Source organism: Oncorhynchus mykiss, chromosome 26 (genome assembly GCF_057628025.1).
Source record: "Oncorhynchus mykiss isolate SJ-2025 chromosome 26, ASM5762802v1, whole genome shotgun sequence".
Taxonomy (NCBI): Eukaryota; Metazoa; Chordata; class Actinopteri; order Salmoniformes; family Salmonidae; genus Oncorhynchus; species Oncorhynchus mykiss.
Genome location: NC_143047.1, coordinates 24,365,984 through 24,383,438, shown reverse-complemented (window position 1 = coordinate 24,383,438; position 17,455 = coordinate 24,365,984). Strand labels below are relative to the sequence as shown.

At 44.0% G+C, this 17,455-nt stretch overlaps 1 protein-coding gene across 38 annotated transcripts in view; it reads right to left on the bottom strand.

Moving 5' to 3' along the window:
* LOC110506673 (pleckstrin homology domain-containing family A member 7) overlaps positions 1-17,455 on the bottom strand; it is a 146,606-nt gene that overhangs the window by 7,437 nt on the left and 121,714 nt on the right. For 11 of the 38 annotated variants that reach the window (XM_090222504.1, XM_090222507.1, XM_090222510.1 and 8 more), the window contains 14 exons: positions 15,728-15,805; positions 11,947-12,015; positions 10,834-10,914; positions 10,563-10,712; positions 10,119-10,220; positions 9,884-9,995; positions 9,460-9,629; positions 9,159-9,350; positions 8,974-9,088; positions 8,635-8,729; positions 4,956-5,180; positions 1,978-2,199; positions 1,620-1,753; positions 1,379-1,524 (listed from right to left, as the gene is read on the bottom strand). In XM_090222504.1, the coding sequence (XP_090078630.1) occupies positions 1,379-1,524; positions 1,620-1,753; positions 1,978-2,199; positions 4,956-5,180; positions 8,635-8,729; positions 8,974-9,088; positions 9,159-9,350; positions 9,460-9,629; positions 9,884-9,995; positions 10,119-10,220; positions 10,563-10,712; positions 10,834-10,914; positions 11,947-12,015; positions 15,728-15,805 (1,891 nt within the window). Of the gene's footprint in view, positions 1-1,378; positions 1,525-1,619; positions 1,754-1,977; positions 2,200-4,955; positions 5,181-8,634; positions 8,730-8,973; positions 9,089-9,158; positions 9,351-9,459; positions 9,630-9,883; positions 9,996-10,118; positions 10,221-10,562; positions 10,713-10,833; positions 10,915-11,946; positions 12,016-13,129; positions 13,211-15,727; positions 15,806-17,455 lie in introns of all 38 variants that reach the window. The other 27 variants (XM_090222505.1, XM_090222508.1, XM_090222491.1 and 24 more) reach the window with 5 other exon arrangements.

The following is a 17,455-nucleotide window of genomic DNA, read 5'->3' as shown; positions in this document are numbered from 1 at the left end:
TGCAGACTAAGTGCAGAGTGTGTGTTGGTATTACTACAGACCTGGTGCAGAGTGTGTGTTGGTATTTCTACAGACTAGATGCAGAGTGTGTGTTGGTATTACTGCAGACTAGATGCAGAGTGTGTGTTGGTATTACTGCAGACTAGATGCAGAGTGTGTGTTGGTATTACTACAGACTAGATGCAGAGTGTGTGTTGGTATTACGGCAGACTAGATGCAGAGTGTGTGTTGGTATTACTACAGACCTGGTGCAGAGTGTGTGTTGGTATTTCTACAGACTAGATGCAGAGTGTGTGTTGATATTACTGCAGACTAGATGCAGAGTGTGTGTTGGTATTACTACAGACCTGGTGCAGAGTGTGTGTTGGTATTACTGCAGACTAGATGCCGAGTGTGTGTTGGTATTACTACAGACCCGGTGCAGAGTGTGTGTTGGTATTACTGCAGACTAGATGCAGAGTGTGTGTTGGTATTACTATAGACCTGGTGCAGAGTGTGTGTTGGTATTACTGCAGACCTGGTGCAGAGTGTGTGTTGGTATTACTACAGACCTGGTGCAGAGTGTGTGTTGGTATTACTGCAGACTAGGTGCAGAGTGTGTGTTGGTATTACTACAGACCTGGTGCAGAGTGTGTGTTGGTATTACTGCAGACTAGGTGCAGAGTGTGTGTTGGTATTACTACAGACCTGGTGCAGAGTGTGTGTTGGTATTTCTACAGACTAGATGCAGAGTGTGTGTTGGTATTACTGCAGACTAGATGCAGAGTGTGTGTTGGTATTACTGCAGACTAGATGCAGAGTGTGTGTTGGTATTACTACAGACCTGGTGCAGAGTGTGTGTTGGTATTTCTACAGACTAGATGCAGAGTGTGTGTTGGTATTTCTACAGACTAGATGCAGAGTGTGTGTTGGTATTACTGCAGACTAGATGCAGAGTGTGTGTTGGTATTACTACAGACTAGATGCAGAGTGTGTGTTGGTATTACTGCAGACCTGGTGCAGAGTGTGTGTTGGTATTACTACAGACCTGGTGCAGAGTGTGTGTTGGTATTACTACAGACCTGGTGCAGAGTGTGTGTTGGTATTACTACAGACCTGGTGCAGAGTGTGTGTTGGTATTACTGCAGACCTGGTGCAGAGTGTGTGTTGGTATTACTGCAGAGTGTGTGTCCGGTTGTGTGTGTTGGCATTACTGCAGAGAGTGTGTCCGGTTGTGTGTGTTGGTATTACTGCAGACAGTGTGTCCGGTTGTGTGTGTTGGCATTACTGCAGACAGTGTGTCCGGTTGTGTGTGTTGGTATTACTGCAGACAGTGTGTCCGGTTGTGTGTGTTGGTATTACTGCAGAGAGTGTGTCCAGTTGTGTGTGTTGGTATTACCTGCGACCTGCTTGCTCTTGAGGGAGGCCTCTGAGGCCAGGGCGTAAGACATGGTGATGATCCTCTCCTGCTTCAATAGGGCTGAGTCCAGACCCACCACCTCTGGCTGGTCCACCGCCACAGAGGGCCCCGCCAGGATCTGAACACTAATCACACGGACACACACACACCATTACACAATGAATTGAATGGCCTGATCTTCCATATTGGCCCGGTGAGTAGTGGTGGTGCTGTAATATACCTGGACTTGGCCAGAATGTTCTTGATGCGCTCCATGTTGCGATGGCGAGCCTCCACCTCCTGAGGGCTGAGAGGTTCCTCAGGCTCTGTGTCTATGTAGCGCTCAGGGATTAACACCTTCTGAGGTTTGGCCAGCTACACACAGAGAAACACACACAGTAGAGGTTTCCTACTAACAGCCATTCAACTCTAGTACCATTACTGTAGGGATTAGGGAATATAACCATTGAAGCTGAAAACAAGTCTATTCAATTGTTTAAACAACATTGTGAAAGTACTAAGTCCTTAATGAAATGTTAAAGTGACCAGCTCTGACTTGGTGAGGTTTGATGGTGGAGGTGGTGAGGGTCAGGCTGTACCTCTCGGCTGAGGTCCAGGTCATAGTCCAGCGTCTCCAGGTCCACCTCCTGGGTAAGTGTGGACGTGGCTGTAGAGCGGAGGGTCAGCCACTCATCTGACTGGGACCGAGGTCTATCACTGTGCTCTGCTGGACACTCCTCACCCTGGACGACGCCCCGCGCCTCCTCCCCCTGCACCGCCCGCTCCAGCAACTGCAGGTCAAACTGCTGCTCTCGCCTCCACTGGAGGAGGAGGGGTAGACAGACATGACAGTTACACACAAACACTACTGCTTCACAGACACAACAGCTACACACCAACACAACCATACTGCTGCTTCACAGACAACAGTGACACACCAACGCAACCATACTGCTGCTTCACAGACAACAGTTACACACCAACGCAACCATACTGCGGCTTCACAGACACAACAGTTACAGAGCAACACAACCATACTGCTGCTTCACAGACACAACAGCTACACACCAACACAACCATACTGCTGCTTCACAGACACAACAGTTACACACCAACACAACCATACTGCTGCTTCACAGACAACAGTTACACACCAACGCAACCATACTGCTGCTTCACAGACAACAGTTACACACCAACGCAACCATACTGCGGCTTCACAGACACAACAGTTACACACCAACACAACCATACTGCTGCTTCACAGACAACAGTTACACACCAACGCAACCATACTGCGGCTTCACAGACACAACAGTTACACACCAACACAACCATACTGCGGCTTCACAGACACAACAGTTACACACCAACACAACCATACTGCTGCTTCACAGACAACAGTTACACACCAACACAACCATACTGCTGCTTCACAGACACAACAGTTACACACCAACACAACCATACTTCTGCTTCACAGACACAACAGTTACACACCAACACAACCATACTTCTGCTTCACAGACACAACAGTTACACACCAACACAACTATACTGCGGCTTCACAGACACAGCAGTGATACACCAAAACAACTACATTATTAGTCCCCTTTCCAACTGTTGACTCAGGATTTGTTGCTACAATTTCATGGCAACATCCAGTGTGAGACTCTACAGACATTGATGTGTTCTCCTCTGTAGCTATACTGTATATTGTGCATTTTCCCTTAAAAAAAAAAAAGAAGATATTTCTGTGTGTTTTCCATTCAAACAATGGCATACAATATGACAAATGCAACACTATTCTCCACAGGCAAAACCACCAGCGTGTACAGGACTGTTGATAGGGGTGCAGTACGAGTGCTAAGCTCTCAGACCACAGCATGCATCACTCTACTTGTGCAGTCAGTGATTAGGGAGAAGATGAGGAGGAGAGAGGGATCCATCTAGCTACATCCATTTACATGTACATATTGGTCCCAGGCATCATTGTGCTTACTAGGCGAAAATAAAAATGCCCAGTGCAGAAAATACCACAAATACATATTTAATAGACATGCAATGAAGAAAAAACACATGGCAAGCATGCATTATTATGAAAATGTGTGTTTATTTCTTATTTGCAAACCTCTACATTAAATATGTGGAGAAGAGGGAGGGAGCTTAGTGATCCTCCATTTGCAGATTAACAGAGAAATAATATGCTGACTTGAGTTCTGATACGACTGTAAATGATTGGCACAATGGATACATGTACTTTACATTAGGCATTGCTGTATGTAGAGTCTGTTAACAAGGAGAGATACGTGGTGGTAAGATCCACAAGTCGCCACAATCAGAACTGCATTCACACTGCTCAAGTCACGCCGTAGAAGCTTTTACTCATATGCAAAGACTAATCGACTAAAAAGCACAGATTTAGACGGATGTTGCGTCGTATCAAACTCCAGGCAATTTAAATGTAAATGCTAATGAGTCAATAGATGATCATTAGAAAATGTTTAATCCAGCAGTCTATATCCACACTTGTAATGATTAGAGAGCTCTTTAAAATGGCAGTGAAAATAAATGTCGTTTTTTTTTAAATCTGCAGGATTGTGTATGTTTTCCCTGAGCAGCACAATGAGACCTGGTTAGAGAATGACAGACCGTTCTAGAAGAAGGGTATGTGGTTAGTATCTTAGCAGTGGGCTGCACTAGTGGAGTGATAGGAACACAGACTGAAACACTGTCATGGAGCCTGAGAGTAGGTCAAACTGCAGTTTAGTCAGGGTGGGACAGATTGAGAGAGTTATTAGCTGCGGTGTGTATCTCCAGTATTGAGGTAACATTAGAGAATAGCTGAGATAACACTTGTTGTTTGGCCAGGGGTGGGTGTAGGGAGGAGAGAGGTAATGGCTATGGGCCGTTAATGCAGCAGTAGGGACATGATTCAGTGTAGCACAATCAATCACCTACAATCAACCCCCACAAAGCTGATTTACTGGAACTGCATTAATGCATCAGTGTTTAGTACTAATAATTCACATAAAGATTTTCACAAGCTAACCAACAAAAAGCACTTTGACACAGTTAAAGATGGCCGACATATAAGAATGCTGTTTCCATCTCCCAGGGCCTTTAATAGAGTTGAGGAAGTGAGGTTATCATAGAGTCTACTTCATTACAGACAGACTGTAGTCTAATGAAAAGATTGAGAGATATTCTCATAATGCAATCATTTTCTTGCGATGGAGTCAAGGACATTTGAAATCAGGGGCCCCGTCTATTCTGTCCTTTCTGTTATTGCATATTCATAGTCCTTCACTTCCTAGGTGAGAACACCAGGAGTTCCACCTGCATGTCACACCACAGCATCTCTCACACAATCACAGCAGTCAATTCTCACACCCACTTACCTGCTGCACCAGCTAGTTCAGGCCAACTCACACACTCAAACTCACATCAACGGCACTATGAAAACCCTACGCAACTGAAATGTATTAGTGGTCGCATGCATTGTTACTTCTGCATGCATTGTAGCTGTAGCTCTAATGGTCATGCTTTAGGCGTGTGAGGCGTAGCGCTAACGTACTGAGCCCAGGTCTGCGGAAAGGGGGCGTTGCTGTGATGATGAGGAGGAGGAGGCTCGTGATGAAGAGGCCTGGTATTCTCCTTGACTCAGGGTCCTCTTGCGCTGGCGGACCAGAGCTTTCTGGTGCCTCTTCATCCTCTGCAGCTGCTCCTCAGCACTCATCCTCCCCCTGCTCTGCAGCACATCCCCAGAGTACAGACGCTCCAAGGCACTCTTTGGTCTCTCCTGAGAGGAGGGAGGGAGGGCATAAATTAACACAGCTCACGACACCAGCAAGAGAGAGCGGGAGGGAGGGAGCAGGGGAGAGGATTGCAAAGGAAGAGAAGGAGAGGGAGAGCAGATTAAACGAAAGACGAGGAATGGGTTAGAGGAGGCTGAAGAGAGAGAGAGTTTAGGTGCCACCATCATTTTACATTAGATCAAGATGCAAAAAAGTCTGGGAGTTTTTAACAACGAGAGCTTTAGAATGTTGAAGAAATCCCATTAAAGTGGATGATTTTGTGGGGGGTGAGCACAAAAAGCTTAATAGTTTAAAAGTATAAATTTTATCAAAAAGCTGTATACAAGAACACTATTCCAGACCGGTAAGCATGTTTTAAATTTTGAATGGGGTTTCTAGCTAAATCTCGGCCTGCACTCCCTGACACTGAGTTCTCGGTCCATGATGCAACATTAAAGAGGTTCTCCTGTACTTGTATACACTTTTTAGCCAGTAAATCTGAAAGCTGCGCTCACAAGTCAAAAGTGGTCCCTGAAAATTAAGTACCACGGCACATACACTATATATACAAAAGTATGTGGACATCTCTTCAAATTAGTGGATTCTGTTATTTCAGCCACACCCGTTGCTGACAGGTGTATAAAATCGAGCACACAGCCATGCAATCTCCATAGACATTGGCAGTAGAATGGCCTTACTGAAGAGCTCAGTGACTTTCAACATGAGACCGTCATAGGACGCCACCTTTCCAACAAGTCAGTTCGTCAAAGTTCTGACCTGCTAGAGCTGCCCCGGTCAACTGTAAGTGATCTTATTGTGAAATGTAAACATCTAGGAGCAACAGCGTCTCAGCCGTAAAGTGGTAGGCCACACAAGCTCACAGAACGGGACCGCCGAGTGCCGTCCTCGGTTCCAACACTCACTTTTGAGTTCCAAACTGCCTCTGGAAGCAACATCAGCACAAGAACTGTTTGTCGGGAGCTTCATGAAATCAGTTTCCATGGATGAGCAGCTGCACATAAGCCTAAGATCACCATGTGTAATACCAAGCGTCGGCTGGAGTGGTGTAAAGCTCGCCGCCATTGGACTCTGGAGCAGTGTAAAAATCCGTTTTCTGAAGTGATGAATCACGCTTCACCATTTGGCAGTCCGACGGACGAATCTGGGTTGCCAGGAGAACGCTACCTGCCCGAATGCATAGTGCCAACTGTAACGTTTGGTGGAGGATAAATAATGGTCTGGGGCTGTTTTTCATGGTTCTGGTTAGGCCCCTTAGTTCCAGTTTAGGGAAATCTTAACGTGACAGCATACAATGACATTCTAGACGATTCTGTGCTTCCAACTTTGAGGAAACCGTTTGGGGAAAGCCCTTTCCTGCAAAGTTGGTTTGACTTTGGATAGCCCATCTCCCGTCTATGTAGGTACCGTCAATAAACTACAACGTAAATTAGACAATATTTTTATGTTAGATTTTAATAGTTGTATATGAATTTCTACAATTTATAGTGTTTTGAGATTTTTAAATCATTGAGCTATTGGAATTTTTACATACTGTCCCATAGCAATCTGCAAAGTCAATCCACATTTACCAAGGGCATTACGATCGGGTCGTGTGCAGCTGCACTCGGAACTGATTATTACTTGTGTGCTGCTGCACTGGCTGCTGCACACAACCAACCTTCATTTACGTTGTGACATACTCCGGTGCAAAACTCTGTTTTGGGCAAGACTCACTTTATGACCAAAAGTATTCTATTTACACTTTGTAATACATTTTTACAGTAGAATAAATGCTTCTGTCTCACATTTAGGCCACATAGGCTTTTTTCTAAATGAAAAGTTGTTTTTTTAGGGGCAGTTACTCTTTAATGTGACTTGCTCAGAAGTCACACTTTAAATAATGAACTTATTTTAGATTCTCTTTGGAACACAATGTTTCATGCACCATTCAAATGTACAGGCCGAGATTAAGCTAGAAACCCCATTCAAATGTACAGGCCGAGATTAAGCTAGAAACCCCATTCAAATGTACAGGCCGAGATTAAGCTAGAAACCCCATTCAAATGTACAGGCCGAGATTAAGCTAGAAACCCCATTCAAATGTACAGGCCGAGATTAAGCTAGAAACCCCATTCAAATGTACAGGCCGAGATTAAGCTAGAAACCCCATTCAAATGTACAGGCCGAGATTAAGCTAGAAACCCCATTCAAATGTACAGGCCGAGATTAAGCTAGAAACCCCATTCAAATGTACAGGCCGAGATTAAGCTAGAAACCCCATTCAAATGTACAGGCCGAGATTAAGCTAGAAACCCCATTCAAATGTACAGGCCGAGATTAAGCTAGAAACCCCATTCAAATGTACAGGCCGAGATTAAGCTAGAAACCCCATTCAAAATGTAAAACATGCATACCGGTCTGGAATAGTATTCTTGTAAAATGTATCCCTTTTAAACTATTAAGCGTTTTGTCCTTCCCCCCCAAAAAGTCATCCACTTTAATGGGATTTCTTCAACATTCTAAAGCTCTCATTGTTAAAAACTACCAGACTTCCAACATTCTATTCATTGTAAACAATGTAACTTTCCAAACAATTTAGACAAAAACTTAGAGAAGGGAATCTTAGTCTGTATCTCTGCTATTTAAATCTGAAACCAGAACAGAAATATATTCGACCAATCAAACGATACAGCTGCTTTAGTAAAACCGCATCAACTGCTTTTTCTCTCAATGTTTTGAAACAACTGCTGTTTTGAACACTTTCCCAACCACTTGGACAACAATTTAGAGCGTACGAAATCTTAGTCTACTTCTCTGCTATTCAAATCGGAAATCAGAACAGGAATAGCTTATACCAATCAAGAGCTAAGGCTGTTTTAGTAACCACATCACCTACCTTAATTAAGCTAACTTCACACTGTTGAATTAACTGTCGTGGAGCTTTCAGAAATGTCAAATTACAGAAGTAGGGGAACACATTCTATGAATGAGAATCACGATTTAGTGTGACTTACTTCTGCAAGAACACTAAATATTTAACCTACTTCTGACAGTTATTTGTGTTCGTTGCTTCAGCAACACCATACTACTACTACAACAACAAGTCAATAATTATACTGTTACTATACCAGTTATTATCCCACTTCTGTAATACAGTATCTACTTATACTACTACACTAGCCTACATTTCTCAACAATAGCAATTTAATCTTCTAAACTTGTTTGATTATAATAACAATACTGTTGGCCAGCTGAAATAATTCAAAAGTTTTCTTCATGGAAAATGACCAAGTTTTTTCCATGTACTCAATGTTTTGTACTAGATGCTGCATCTAATCAAGTCAGCTTGTGTCAGCTCCACAAAAGTAAAAGCCATGACAGGATTTACGAACAATATTTGTGCTGCCTCTCCACCTTGTCTCTTGACTCTTAGTCAGTCAGAAATAGTTGGAGTCTTACCTTCAGGCCTGAGGCGGCTGAGGCTCCTCTTCTGAGGGTAACATATGAGGAGATGTTTGTGGACTGATTTAGCCTGGATGAGGAGCCAGCCGGCCCTGAGAGAAAGACAGCAAATATGAAAACACGACTCCCAAGTGAGCACAAAAGCCAAAGCATGTTCAGTGGGTACATTACAATGCACATATTTGCTGCTGGTGTGAACACTATAAAAAAAACAAGCTGTTTAGCCTTCCAAGCTGTTTGCTTAGTCTGAAGAGGAAGACATTCTTCAAAGAAACAAATTTGTCATTCCACTTTACATCAAGGCGTATTACATGTGTTGGACCTAGAGCTACTTACCTCTGCTTGGCAGGGTCTGGTAGCCACCATCATGCCCCAAGGCCCCCATCCTCATGTGACCAGACCCTCCCACTCCCAGAAGCTCAGGTTCACTCAGGAAGGTGTGCAGCTCCACCTGACACCCACAGAGACAGAGATCAGTACCACACAGACACACGGCTCCATAGCTCTCTCCAAACACACACCTTGTTGTCTCCATTGGTGTATTGGCCGACCTCCCTGTCCCGCTTGCGTTCGTCAGACTGTCGTTTGAGGCCTCGTACAGACGTGTGTCTGATGACGCTGGTTTCCCTGGGCAGCGGAGGCACGGCGGGGGCGTGGTCCTCAGGACTGTATAGCTGAGGTAGTGGTGGTCGGGGAGGGGTGCCCTCATCTGCCTGCAGAGAGAACAACCAACCAGCATATCCTTTACCATCATATTCAACCACATTTACTATCCGATAGGATAACATTCAACACTATTTCCTCCGAGTGGGAGAATCTCACCCATTTTGGCACAGACATGGCGAGGGCTGTGGTGGTGTGCTGGGTGGAGGTGGGGGTTGTGGGGCTGAGGTGGGGGCTGTGCTGCTGGGCCAGTCTCATCTCTCCGAGGGAGGGACTGGCAGACAGAGAAGGCACTGACGACGGCGACACGGAAGGCACAAGTTTTCTCTCTGGAGGCACAAAAATCCACACCCGTAAAACACCCCCCAACACACACAACATACACATTCAAATTACACAAGAGAACAACACTCCAACCACAAAAGCCAAATACACATACAGACCATAATCAACTCATCCATTTTGTCTCTTGTAACTATATAAGCACATGACAAGTAGTGTCCATTTCTCTCTCTAGCTCGTCCTGAGCTCCAGTGTGTGTTAGTAGAGGCAAGCGGAGGCAGAGCCACAGCACTCCTCTCACCTGGGTTGGTCACAGAGGAGATGGTGACTTGGTAGTTGGCTTTGCTGGAGCTGAGGCCTGCTATTACGTCTTCAATCCTCCACAACTCCCTCTTGATCTGGGACTTCTCCTTCTGCTCATAGACAAACACACACACAACCATGAACACAAACACTACAGACGTTTGTTCCCATCCCTCTGGGAATCTGTACGAGAGTATGTGCTTGCAGTGGTGTGGTTGTGGTGCGATCCTGACCTGAGAGAGACCACTGCGGTTCATCTGGCCCTCCAGAGCTGTCCTCAACCAGTCTACATCTCTCTCCAGGCTGCTGTACTCGTTCCACACATTCTCCATCTCCTACATGGAGCAAGAGAGACATAGAGAAAGACAGAGTAAGAGAGAGGGAGCGAGATAAAGAGAGTAAGAGAGAGGGAGCGAGATAAAGAGAGTAAGAGAGAGGGAGCGAGATAAAGAGAGTAAGAGAGAGGGAGCGAGATAAAGAGAGTAAGAGAGAGGGAGCGAGATAAAAAGTGTAAGAGAGAGGGAGCGAGATAAAGAGAGTAAGAGAGAGGGAGCGAGATAGAGCGTAAGAGAGTGAGAAAGACAGAGAGGGAGGTTGTGTGGTCAGTCAATGGGGCTGACTGTGGTCAGTCAAACCAGTGAGCCAGGCTGTGTTAGGTCAGACAGAGCAGGCCTTACCGTGAACACCTGAGAGATCTCAGCTCTTATGTGCACCACGTCCTCCTGCAGTAGTCTTTGCTGGTAGGATATCTTCTCCTGGTGGGCCGGCTGGTCCCGGTACTGCTCCATCTGCTGGTGGGACACGTCCAGCACGGACTCCAACTTGTCCTGTAGGACAGGACACCACGAGGGCGTGGGGTATTCACCACGAAAGCATACGGGGGAGCTAATACACACGTACACATACCCAGGCACACACACACACAAACAAACACAGAAAACCCAATACCTTGTCTTCCTTGAGCGTGCGTATCGTTGTTTCCAGCTCCTGAAGGATCTTGTCTTGTTCACACAGTCGGCTTAACTTCACCTGCACAGGGAACAGCAGCAGGCAGCACAGAGAACAGAGATTGATAAGGTCTATTAAGAAGACTAGGTCTATGGCTAGAACAGGGACCCTCTGCCCAGGAGCTTCTGGTAAACACTATTCAAACCACAGTGCCCAGCAGAATGAATTGATAGTCTACTGTAGTCTGCTCTGTCTGTAAATATGTCAATAAGACCCATCTCTTTGAAATGCCCTGAGGACCTCTTCATCTTCTCTGTGTGAAAATAAAGAAATAAAGCTTTATACTGTCTGCTTGTGGGGAATGGTAATGCCCATTATAAGTAATCATAATCAAAAATCCATATTTTGAAATTCACTTTTCGAGAGAACAGTGCTTATTGAGACCGGCATATTTGTTTCCCCGCAGAAATGGGTTATATGTTTCTGAAAACAAAATAAGACTGCCTAGTTTACAATCTTTCTCACACACTGAGTGTTTATTCTTGAGTTCTATTTATCATTCTGTTCAATTAATAATTAAGCTGTTTTTTATTTCACAGACGTATATTGTTGTTTTAATTGCATGAAATATTCATTGTTCAAACAAATTCACCAATTCTTATAAATTGTTAAACTGGAACAATGCTAATGATGAAAAGCCAAGACATCCAGCTTATTTACCTCCATTCTGAGCAAACAAAGAATTAAAAAGGGCGGATGACAGAAATCAAACTGAAAAATGTAAGAGCTTTATGTCTAAAATCCCATTAATTGTATTTTTCCTTTTAAATTGAGAGCTGGAAATAAAGTCCCTCGTCCATACTCTCAGGCTTTAACAGTGAAGCTGTCTGTCCCCACAGTGCTGCATCTTCGCTCTGCTCCTTTCCCTCCCTACACACCCTCTGTTTACCACAACTACACAATACCAACTTCTCAAATCATCAGTTCACTGTCTCTGTAGTGGGTTGTAAGATGTGAAAAACGATAGATGTTGAAGAAAAGGAGAGAGATGGATAAACTGGGTGTTTATCAGACAAGTTTTGGTTAGGGGGGGGTGGGGGCCGGTATACTTACATCAACATCGCTCTCTGCTATCTTAACAGGTCTCGATGGTCTGTCTTTTAGAGTTTCACGCCCTGTAACCTGCAATGCCCCAAAGGCACAAATACAACCTTACTTTTCCCAGTAATAGTTGCAAAAAAAGTTCAACTACCCTAAATATTAAAACCATCTTCAATAGATAACACTCAACAACATTACAGCAATTATCAAGCAACAGCATGCGACCTTGCTAAGGTCATTGGGATGGCAGAAACCACAATGTAGAACAGGTATGCAAAAATTATTCAACAAAGAAGACGTGGGTAGTAGTGTGCACAAGACAATGCAATACGACTGCTTTAAAAGCTGTGCAAATATTCTTATGGTCAAAAACAGCATCTGTGCATTTAAGAGAGAGGCCACAACGGAGAACCACAAAGCTGCTCTTTCCTGGCAGTGTGTCCGTGGGTTTAGTTAACGACCGTGTCCTCTTTATGAACCAAGAGAAAGGGAGGAACTAGCAGGAAATATGGCACCTCCTTCAGATCCTCTCTGTTACAGTGATAAATCAGACTTGGCCAAAGACATATCTCAGAGACGTCAGTGAACTGGCCCAGTGAGAATTGATATAAATAGAAGTAATAGTTCAGTGTCTTTCGCTAAGTGTCTTCAGTGTCTTTCGCTAAGTGTCTTCAGTGTCTTTCGCTAAGAGATTTGAATTGACTTAATACCCAAACAGAGCTAATGATTTCTGCTGATCCATTTCAAAGAGCATAGAGATGTAGGTGTGTTTACAATTATAACCAAAGCGCACACGTTATGTATCTGACCTTATAGCTCTGATTCTGTTAAATGATAATCAGTTTTGACGTTTCTCAAAGAGCACCCTTGGGTCGTCTCTATTGTGGTTACAAGACAAACCAAGGAAAAGAAAGGCTTTGAAACAAAGTGCAATCCAGGGTTCAACAGCATGCAATGGGACTCCCTCTCACAGAGAGCAGAGACAGAGTCCACATCAGTCAGTCAGCACACACTGACACAGCATCACCATGATGGACTACAGCACCCAGCAGGCCAAGCTATGCACTACAGTCACAGGTGGGTCTCTCTTCTAACATGGCCATTCATCACAGCAAACACAGGCAGGTGAGGAGTGCATTATACACATTCTATTAGGAGAAGCAGTGGAATCTCTTTGTATGCACACCATCCTTACATTCCAACTGGACCCAAAACCTGGAGGGGTGTTTTCTAACACATTGTGTACCATAACGATCAACGGGTCAATACTTTTGATCTGTTTTAAAACAGGAAATAGAGAGGTGTTACATCAGAATGTACACATCGATAATAGAACTCCCCACTCCAAGAAACAGAAGGTTAATTAAGGTTTGTGGTGTTATACAAACAAATCACTTCAGGAAGATCAGATGCTTTGTACTGTTGTTAATGGAAGATAATTGCTGATAGCAGAATGTAGAATCATTACAACACACAAGGTCATTCTGATGAAGCTGGCATTGGACTTACACTACCAGTAAAAGGTTTTAGAACACCTACACATTCAAGGGTTTTTCTTTATTTTTTACTATTTTCCACATTGTAGAATAATAGTGAAGACATCAAACTAAACTAATAACACATATGGAATCATGTGGTAAACAAAAGTGTTAAATATAAAATATATTTTGATATGTTTGAGATTCTTCAAATAGCCACCCTTTGCCTTGACAGCTTTGCACACTCTTGGCATTCTCTCAACTAGCTTCACCTGGAATGCTTTTCCAACAGTCTTGAAGGAGTTCCCACTGAGCACTTGTTGGCTGCTTTTCCTTTACTCTGCTGTCTGACTCATCCCAAACGTCTCAATTTGGTTGAGGTTGGGTGATTGTGGAGGCCAGGTCATCTGATGCAGTACTCCATCACTCTCCTTATTAGTAAAATAGCCCTTACACAGCCTGGAGGTGTGTTGTGTCATTGTCCTGTTGAAAAAACAAATGATAGTTCCACTAAGCCCAGATGGGATGGTATATCGCTGCAGAATGCTGTGGTAGCCATGCTGGTTAAATGAGCCTTGAACTCTAAATAAATAACAGTGTCACCAGCAAAGCACCCCCACACCATCACACCTCCTCCATGCTCACAAAGACACAGCGGTTGGAACCAAGAATCTAGACTTTGGACTCAAAGGACACTGTCTGGACAGATTTCCACCGGTCTAATGTCCATGCTCGTGTTTCTAGGCCCAAGCAAGTCTCTTCTTCTTATTGGTGTCTTTTAGTAGTGGTTTCTTTGCAACAATTTGACCATGAAGGCCTGATTCACACAGCCTCCTCTGAACAGTTGATGTTGAGATGTGTCTGTTACTTGAACTCGGTGAAGCATTTATTTGGGATGGAATTTCTGAGGCTGGTAACTCTAATGAACTTATCCTCTGCAGCAGAAGTAACTCTGTGTCTTCCATTCTTGTGGCGGTCCTCATGAGAGCCAGTTTCATCATAGTGCTTGATGGTTTTTGCGACTGCACTTGAAGAAACTATCAAAGTTCTTGAAATTCTCCGTATTGACTAATCTTCAGGTCTTGAAGTAATGATGGACTGTCGTTTCTCTTTGCTTATTTGAGCTGTTCTTGCCATAATATGGACTTGGTATTTCACTAAATAGGGCTATCTTCTGTTTGTCCCCCCCTACCTTGTTACAACACAACTGATTGGCTACAACGCATAAATAAATTCCACAAATGGACTTTTAAGAAGGCACACCTGTTAATTGAAATGCATTCCAGGTGACTACCTCATTAAGTTGGTTGAGCGAATGCCAAGAGTGTGCAAGGCTGTCATCAAGGCAAATGATGGCTATTGGAAGAATCTCAAATATAAAATACATTTTGATTTGTTTAACACTTTTTTGGTTACTACATGATTCCATATGTGTTATTTCATAGTTCTGATGTCTTCACCATTATTCTACAGTGTAGAAAATAGTCAAAATAGAGAAAAACCCTTGAAGGAGGTGTTCTAAAACTTTGGACCGGTAGTGTATATGAAGCCGCACAGCAGCAAGATATTTTCCGGGTTCGAGAGCATCAAATCCGTGATGTATCATGGGTAAATTGTGACTGACTGACTGATCTACAAATAATATTGTGTAGTTATTTACTGTAGGATGCAAGGTGATTTGTAGATCAGTCAGTCTCGACTCGCCGTTAAAGTCGGCTGTAATGTCGAACGTGCCCATTGTAGGTCTCTTTTAACAGCACTGCCTGATGGGAAGTGAAATATATATGATGCAAAACATAGTTTTTGACATGTAGTACTGTGCTGCTTGAAACTTCAGTTCCCATCAGTGGAGGTATGATATTTTGGCCCCATGTTTTCAGGTGAATATGTACTATTCCCAATGTACTTTTATCCAATTGCAAGGATAGCTAGCTTTGACACAACATAGAAAATGTTATAATTTATACTATAGCCAAATAATCATATAATTTTATGTCTAAGGTCATATTGCACTCAAGTTGTTTTCTTTGCTGAATTGATAGTAAAGACACACAGATGAATGCAGCATAGCATTATTCTCAGTATACAGAGCATTAGTAACAAAAACAACAGTGGTTAAAACACACAGAAGACAGTTAAAATTCCAACATCAACCTAAACCACACAGCCCTGAGGAACGAGGTCAGAAATAAGAGGAGAGAGCAGCAGAAGGAGGTGTGTGAATGAGGAAGAGGCTGACACTGTAGACAGTGGAAGGAAGAGCAGGATGCAGGCTACAGAGGAGAGAGGAGGAAGAGAGATAAATCATCATTTACATGATCTTTTCTCTTGGGGCCCACCTTCAGATCTAGATAATCCAGGTCCTTCTTCAGTTGCATGTAAGTATCATCTGCCTGACAGACAACGAGGAGTGGAGAGACAGATCACAAGACAGAAAGCTGCAAAGGATGCTAGGAGGCTATAGTATAGGAAGACTAGTCAGATGCTGTTACAGTACAACTCTATATCTCTACTTCATTCTCATTGGAGAGATCATATCACCACAGTCAAATGAATATTAGTGAGGCAAAATAGAACAGAAAAATATTATGAGAATTTACACCAAACTAGATTGTAGTGTAGGGCTGCTATCTAAATAGTTTAGGGATGCTTACACAAATAGCTTAAGCATTTCATAGGGCAGTATACTGTTTATAATTCAGTTCGCCACCAAATCTCTGGCATGGGTGAATTATGTCTACATGAGGATGAAGAGAACATAAGTGTTGATGGAGAGAGACTGAGCAGGGTTGTCATTGAGCACCTTTACAGTGTCACTGTGGTTGTGCAGGTCTGAGAACAGAGCAGTGCACTGTGTTTGGAGAGACTGAGCAGGGTTGTCATTGAGCACCTTTACAGTGTCACTGTGGTTGTGCAGGTCTGAGAACAGAGCAGTGCACTGTGTTTGGAGAGACTGAGCAGGGTTGTCATTGAGCACCTTTACAGTGTCACTGTGGTTGTGCAGGTCTGAGAACAGAGCAGTGCACTGTGTTTGGAGAGACTGAGCAGGGTTGTCATTGAGCACCTTTACAGTGTCACTGTGGTTGTGCAGGTCTGAGAACAGAGCAGTGCACTGTGTTTGGAGAGACTGAGCAGGGTTGTCATTGAGCACCTTTACAGTGTCACTGTGGTTATGCAGGTCTGAGAACAGAGCAGTGCACTGTGTTTGGAGAGACTGAGCAGGGTTGTCATTGAGCACCTTTACAGCTTCACTGTGGTTGTGCAGGTCTGAGAACAGAGCAGTGCACTGTGTTTGGAGAGACTGAGCAGGGTTGTCATTGAGCACCTTTACAGCTTCACTGTGGTTGTGCAGGTCTGAGAACAGAGCAGTGCACTGTGTTTGGAGAGACTGAGCAGGGTTGTCATTGAGCACCTTTACAGCTTCACTGTGGTTGTGCAGGTCTGAGAACAGAGCAGTGCACTGTGTTTGGAGAGACTGAGCAGGGTTGTCATTGAGCACCTTTACAGCTTCACTGTGGTTGTGCAGGTCTGAGAACAGAGCAGTGCACTGTGTTTGGAGAGACTGAGCAGGGTTGTCATTGAGCACCTTTACAGCTTCACTGTGGTTGTGCAGGTCTGAGAACAGAGCAGTGCACTGTGTGTGGAGAGACTGAGCAGGGTTGTCATTGAGCACCTTTACAGCTTCACTGTGGTTGTGCAGGTCTGAGAACAGAGCAGTGCACTGTGTTTGGAGAGACTGAGCAGGGTTGTCATTGAGCACCTTTACAGCTTCACTGTGGTTGTGCAGGTCTGAGAACAGAGCAGTGCACTGTGTTTGGAGAGACTGAGCAGGGTTGTCATTGAGCACTTTTACAGCTTCACTGTGGTTGTGCAGGTCTGAGAACAGAGCAGTGCACTGTGTTTGGAGAGACTGAGCAGGGTTGTCATTGAGCACCTTTACAGTGTCACTGTGGTTGTGCAGGTCTGAGAACAGAGCAGTGCACTATGTTTGGAGAGACTGAGCAGGGTTGTCATTGAGCACCTTTACAGCTTCACTGTGGTTG